The sequence below is a fragment of the Cynoglossus semilaevis genome, unplaced genomic scaffold (assembly GCF_000523025.1).
Source record: "Cynoglossus semilaevis isolate Cse_v1.0 unplaced genomic scaffold, Cse_v1.0 scaffold6139, whole genome shotgun sequence".
In the NCBI taxonomy this organism is placed as follows: domain Eukaryota; kingdom Metazoa; phylum Chordata; class Actinopteri; order Pleuronectiformes; family Cynoglossidae; genus Cynoglossus; species Cynoglossus semilaevis.
In genome coordinates, this window is record NW_007585268.1 from 1 (window position 1) to 7,071 (window position 7,071).

Sequence of the window (7,071 nt, forward strand, 5' to 3'; positions counted from 1 at the left end):
TATATATATATATATATGTAGTATATTTTTATTTCAGCGTCAGTAAATGTCAACCTCATTTTCGGTTAACAAGGCGAACATCGGTCGATACCTAAGTTTACCACCCAACTGCATTAAAATGTCTTCCATTAATATCAAATGACACTTTTAAAGGCCCTGATATATAAACAAACAGGATTTACCAGAGAAGAGTTTGGCGCCCTTTTCAAAGAGACGGATATTGTTGTAGAGTGTGCTGATCTCCTCCTGTAAATCTTTCCTGCTCTTCTTCTTATCGGCACTTGATGGACAGCTGGTGGAGGACATGAACGTGGTGCGCAGCACCTCCTGATAAGATTTGGTCAGAGGCCTGCAGAGACACAAACATGAACCACGCAGCTTTAGCTTCCTCACTGTAGTCTCAGCAGGGGGAAACACATGCTGGTGTTTGAATGCACCTCATTAAGTGATCAGCCAACTCTGAAAGGACTTCATCGGGGCAGTCGTTCACTCTCTCCTCTAAAACTGTCATGATCTCCTCCTGGGTCATAAAAGTGGCTTCTTTGGGTTTGCTGCGTTCTTAGGTAAAAAAGGTAAAAAAACACGTGATTATTCCCGTAGCAAAGCTTTGTCTGGCAAGATGAAAACGGACCATGCATATTGCTCTTGTTATAGTAAAATGCATCGCTGAGCATATAGTGACTTTAACGTAGGTCCAATGAAAATAGAAAAGTGTGGCCCTGGGGCCCTCACTGTACTTTGCTGCGCAGGTCCGATGTCCTCGTCGCTGTCCTCGTCTTTCTTGCCTTTTTTCTTCGTTTTACGAATCCGGATCTCTCTGGCGTTGCCTCCTCCACCGCCTTTTACGCTGCCGCTGCCCTCTGTGGGAGACAGATGATTAGTAACCTGAGAAACAGAACATGCATGTCTGGCTGAAAGTGAATCTAGATGGAAATTTTTGTTGTTTTAGGACCAACTTATTAGAGACCTTAGACATTAAGAATCAAAAAAGAGACTAGCAAATTTGTGAATTTTTTGGGTTGGTTCCATAGTGTAGCGGTTAGTGCGCCTGCCATGGAAGTAGAGAGCAGAGAGTCCTGGGTTTGATTCCCAGAGGAACCGCATGCTTGGCGCTTGCTAGGGGCAGCCTGTTAACAGCATAATTGCTGCTAACACAACAATTTTCCCAAATATGGGCTCAATATAGTACAATTTCTTTTTATACTATAAAGCTGCGATTTTGTAGCGTCCATCTGTTTTTAGAATGTTGTTTTAAGTTATGTATGGGTGTCGATCACTACACCTAAAAAACACGGAGCATCCCTTTAAACAAACCTGAAGCCTTCTTTTTGCGCTCGGCTTCTTTCTTCTCCTTTCTCGAAGGGCCTGTACTCTCGGCCAGCATCGAAGCCTGCTTCAAATCCTCTTCATTGATCAGAAACACTGGGTTGGACTTCACTTCCTACAGACCACATGATTAGACACCACCAAACTGATGAATGATTTCAGAAAATATATTGTATTTTTGGCCTGTTTTCTGTAAAGATGTGTGCCATTAGTGGACCTTCTGGGCTTTCTGCAGCATGGCGTCATCGAATAAGGAGAGGCAGTTGGTGATAAATTTCTCACTGACAACCACGGTGTCACCCAGCAGTCTGGCAGACGACTCGATGTTAGTGTTCCTCATGCCCTGGTTGATCAAAATCCCGACATCCTCAATCGACAGGCAGCTCGGTAGGATTGGCTACACGGTCAAAAAGAGGAGCAAAGACATACACTACTGGTCAAAAGTTTTAGACCAGACCCTAATTTTTCCAGTTATTTATTGCAATTCAAGTCGTGCAAGTCCTAGGAATAGCTTGAAATGGTACAAAGGTAAGTACTGAACAGCCAGAGGTTAAAGAAAAGGTTTGGTTACCCAAAACTAAAAAATAATGTACATTTCAGAATTATACAAAAAGACCATTTTCAGGGAACACGAAGTGGGTTAACAATTTAAAGCTGTTCTGCAGCAATGAAGGTTGAATCATAATTCCTACAGGTGTTCCAACTTTTCTGGATTACTTACAACCCCTTCTGTCTGCATAAAAGCAGTGTTGGAACACACTGTGGTACCAGACCCTCATGAGCATCAGGTGAACAGAATTGTACTGCAGAAAGTAGTGTGTTGCTACAAAAATGGTGACTAAAAGGCAATTAACAATGGAAGAGAGACAGACCATCATAACACTTGAAAAATGTAGGTCTTTCCTACAGGGAAATTGCAACGAAAGTCAAGGTGTCAGTGAGTACAGTTTTCTTCAGCATCAAAAGGCACTCAGAAACTGGGGGAAACTCTGACAGGAACTGGTCTGGCAGGCCCAAAGCCACAACTGAAATGGAGGGCAAGTGTCTGAGAGTTAACAGCTTGTGTGATAGGTGGTTCACAGGACAACAGCTTCAAGCATAACTTAATGTGGTCATAGTCAGCAAGTCTCAGTTTCAACTGTGAAGAAAAGACTTCGAGCTGCAGGTTTGCCAGGACGAGTTGCAGCAAGAAAGCCTTTGCTAAGATGTCAGAATAAGACAAAGAGGCTCTCCTGGGCCACAAATTGCCATTGGACTACTGAAGACTGGAAGAAGGTATTATGAACTGATAAATCAAAATTTCAAATCTTCGGTTCATCACGCAGGATCTTTGTACGCCGTCGAGTAGGTGAGAGGATGGTTTCTCAGTGTGTGACATCAACTGTCAAACATGGAGGAGGTGAAGTGTGATGGTCTGGGGCTGTTTTGCTGGATGCAGGGTCGGTGACTTTTACAGAGTGAGCGGCACCCTGAACCAAAACGGCTACCACAGCATTCTGCAGCGCCATGCGATACCCTCTGGTATGCACCTAGTTGGTCAAAGGTTCATCCTACAGCAAGACAATGACCCAAAACACAAGTCCAAGCTATACCAAAACTACTTCAAGAAATAAGAATAAAATGGTAAGCTTGAAAACATGGAGTGGCCAGCACAGCCTGCAGACCTAAACCCCATGAAGCTGGTTTGGGATGAACTGGACAGAAGAGTGAAAGCCAATGTCAGGAAACTTTCTCTGTTAGATAGGACTGTAAAAAAATGCTGTTAGTTCATACCCCAGTTTTCTAACACACAAAGAATTCAAATAAAGATCAAATAAAGATCTGATCAAATAAAGAATCAAATACGAGATCTCAAGTTTTAAAAGTTTTAGTTGCAAGCAAGGAGTGCAGAACAATGGTTACATTCAGAAGTGCACTGAGGAACTCCTCAGTGCTCAAAGCATAAAAACAGTTTTAATACACTTCTTAGCGCTGATTGGCAAAGGCCAATCCACCAATATCTCCACCAATAGAAAACATGTACATGTGCTGAGCTATTCTGCTCAGTAACTCAGGTTAGATCAAAGAAATGCACTTTGGATTCTTTTTCAAATTGCTTAATAAAGAGGAAAAGCTAGCCAAGGAAATTGGACACTTAGCAAAAATACAAATGTTCTCTAACGTACTGCTGTTAGACTCCCTTCAGTACAGACATTCCCTTCAGGTCTTAGAGGACATTACATTAAAGACTAAATATTTTCACAAGGTAAAGGTATAAGATGTGTTACCGTTGCACCAGGGTTCCCTCTGCTCCCTCTGAAGCCTTGGTGTCCGGGGGGACCAGTTTTCCCTAGGGCACCTGGTGGACCTGGATCTCCCTTGAAATCGCACACACATGCACATTTTTGTGGTGAGATGAAAGGGAAGAACATTTATCTTCCATGAGTCGACATACACCCAACACCGCAGTGTGTCCTGTGTGTTGTTTATTAGCGAATTAGAGAGAAGGATGAGACAGAGGACGCGAGAAATACCGGCTGTGCTATGGTGGGAGGGGGGGGAGGAGTGGAGGAGCTTTTACTAGACTACGCTGTGAAGTGATTATGAGACTGACATTATGACAAACACCACCCACCTTGGCGCCCTCCTTTCCAGCCGATCCTGGTAAACCGTGCTCACCGGGTGGTCCCGGTGAACCTGGATGGCCTCTGTCTCCAGTTGGCCCTGTCTCTCCAGATTTACCCTGAAATGTTCGATGAAGTCATGTGAAGCTTCAAAAAATGCAAAAAAAAAAAAAAAGTATTAACCAATGGGCTGATTCTTCTTCCTACCTGAGGTCCAACGACACCTGGGGGCCCGTGAGGACCATTTTTGCCCTGGAAACCCTGGAGAACATGACAAAGTGAGACAGAGGTTAAAACCAGTTGGCAGTTTTTCCCGGGATATTTGTATATTAAACTTTTACTTCTACAAGAATGCTAAAAATTCTTTATAATAACCTTGTAGTTTAAATGACCTCATAATTGACTAAAATCTCAGCCTGTTTAGTTGAAGACAACGTTGATATACTGGCAGGAATTGAAGAAAGACACTCACAAAGATCCTAAAGAGCTCTGACAGTTTTTTTTTAGTTTTCATAGCCATCTACTGCCACCTAGTGAAGAATAATTAATTGTTCTGCCTGTCATGCATTGACGAACAAAAAAATAAATAAAAATTTGCAATAAATAAATTATAGTTTTCGGACCAATTAATTGAAATTTTATAGAAAAAAAAAACTTTTAGTGACGACTGCATTTGAAGCGCTTTTTCGACCTGAGAGATAAAACACCAACAGCAGGGATTTCTTATTAGTGCTTTTAGTGCATCGCTCACGGTTATCGAACGTGTGTGATATGATGAAAAGTACGCAAAGAAACTGTGTGATAACTCACAGAAGTAGACCTACATTCATACAAGACACAGTCGGCCCTGGATAATGTGAAATATTCATGATTTTGTCTAACGCTTAATGTACTTGCTTTATTTAATTTTCCGTTATTGTATTTTATACTTTTTTATGTTACTATGTTGTTTCATTTTTTTTATATAGACTGCCTGCGGAACTATAGATGCGATTACCCACCGGGACATTAAAGTAGATTTCATTTCATTGAAAATTTAATCAAAGCGCTAGAACTGCTCATAGAAAAATAAACACACTCCACATCTGAATCGATGTTCCTCAACGTTCCCATTAAGAGTATAAAAAGCAAGCCGGCAATAAAAATATCTGAATTATTAATATTTGATTACAATAAAATCTCATTTTCCCTGAGTATGTGTAGCCACTACCTGAGGAGCTGATGTCTGTTAAACATGGATGCAGTGGCAGGTAAGTTGATAACTGAAAAACTGCAGGAGAAAATACCTCCACATTTTAAAAATGCATCTGGCTGCTACCTCTAAAACAAAAATTTCTTGCTGTATACTGTTTATGTTTTTAGTAAGGATGTCCGATATTAACTTTTTGCCGATATCCGATATGGCACTATTTCCAAACACTTAATTTATGATTCTGATATTAACCAATACCAATATAGGCCTGGTAATATTTGTTTATGAATCTGTACAAACCACTGTATGAGTATGAGATTTTTAAGTGAGCTGCAATGCTGCCATCTAGTGACTTTAACTTTAACGTACAGCTGTTTATCCCCCAAAGTATTTTTAGGGCGCACATCATTTGGCAAAAGCCAGGCATTGCGTTATCAGGTTTTTATTATTGGAGAAAAAAAACACTGATAACGTTTCTTACATATATTACATAATATGCTATTATCGGGCCAATAATATCGGTCGGCCGTTATTATCGGACATCCCTAGTTTTTAGCAGTCATCATGACTGATCTGTTGGTGTTCTGATGCTATGTTTGGCTTCTATTGTTGCCTAGGGTAACAGGTGTTTATTTCAGGCAATTTGTAGGTTTTGTGCCTATCTACTCGCATAACAAATCACACATAGTATCTGTCTAAATCACGGCACATATACATCATTAGGGAACGGCACACCACCAAACAAAAATTGAACAAAAAATGTATGTAACAAAATATAACAATCTTCTTGGAGGTTGGGAATCAATGGTCTAAATGGAGTAAAATCAATAAGATATACAGCAAAATAAACAGTGAACAACGACTTACCTAAATATCCATTCTGTTTGAGGAAAGAGTCAACCCAAGCATTCTGCGTTTTGGAGTAAATATCGGGAATATAAAGCGCTTTGTTCTGGCGCCCGCCGATTACGCTGCCTTTTAGACGCCCCGTGTCCACCAACTCCTCCAGAACAGCTGTCGACAACAGACACCAATGTGATTTAACACAGTGAGAAACCAATCAAATTGAATAAAAACAAAACAATGATCAAAACTGAGACTTACAGTAAAGAAGATGCTCTTTAAATCCAAACGTTCCAATCATGCTGCTCACAAGAGTGGGTCTAAAAAAAACAAACAAAAAAAAAAACAAAGAGATGCAAAGAGTTTTAAAAACTAAGCTTACAATTTTAAAAACACAATCAGTTAGGGTTTGTTCAGTCTTGGCTTATTCAATTTGATATCAACACCGATATCAAATCATTGAGCAATATTTTAATCAGATATATTAACTTCAGATTTTATTGGTTAATGATATTGACTGGTAAAAACTAACCTTGTGACGGAGCTGAACAGCCCACGAATTCTGGCCTTGTGTCGCGCAACATAAGCTGGAGTGAATATGACTCCTCTATTGTACTGGTCCATTTCTCCTTGGATTAACTTCCCAAGACGCTTCGAAAGCTCCTGTAACATCATTGTTTTTACAATAAATAGTGAGTAATCATTCCATATAGCATTGTTTCCCAACAGTTTCTGAGCTATGGCACATATTTTTTACATTTGGAAAAACCACGAGGGGGCGCCAAATGTATTCTAGTTCCAGTTTACTAACAGGCCTAATAACATGGGCCTTTTTAGTTGTACACAACCCTGACATACTCGCAACAATTGAAGAATGACAAACAGCTCCGAGTCTCTCTGGTTCAGCTTTCATATTGATCTGCTGCTATCTAGTGGAAATTAAAAGCATTGAAATGTTCTTCCCATCACTGTTGCAAAGACGAACTTGAACAAATTATTTGTAGGAAATATAATATAGTTTTCAGACCAACTCAGGAAAATTGAATAATTGTCCAGTGTCAGTAGTAGTAGTAGTAGTAGTCACTAGTCATTAAGTATAAATCAAAA

At 40.2% G+C, this 7,071-nt stretch overlaps 1 protein-coding gene and 1 long non-coding RNA gene across 2 annotated transcripts; both read right to left on the reverse strand.

Annotated features, from left to right (window-relative positions):
• Window positions 1-132: 132 nt before the first annotated feature.
• On the reverse strand, window positions 133-6,688 carry LOC103399003 (E3 UFM1-protein ligase 1-like). The gene is given in 10 exon segments (XM_025053939.1): window positions 133-349; window positions 438-558; window positions 738-860; window positions 1,315-1,441; window positions 1,544-1,756; window positions 3,941-4,048; window positions 4,137-4,190; window positions 5,825-6,135; window positions 6,226-6,284; window positions 6,497-6,688. Coding segments are annotated over 10 exon segments (1,461 nt in total). The 5' UTR covers window positions 6,640-6,688; the 3' UTR covers window positions 133-147.
• On the reverse strand, window positions 3,507-4,209 carry LOC103399002 (uncharacterized). Its single transcript, XR_523570.2, has 3 exons — window positions 4,137-4,209; window positions 3,941-4,048; window positions 3,507-3,683 (listed from the first exon to the last, which is right to left on the reverse strand). It is a non-coding gene; the product is annotated as an uncharacterized LOC103399002 (long non-coding RNA).
• Window positions 6,689-7,071: the final 383 nt, after the last annotated feature.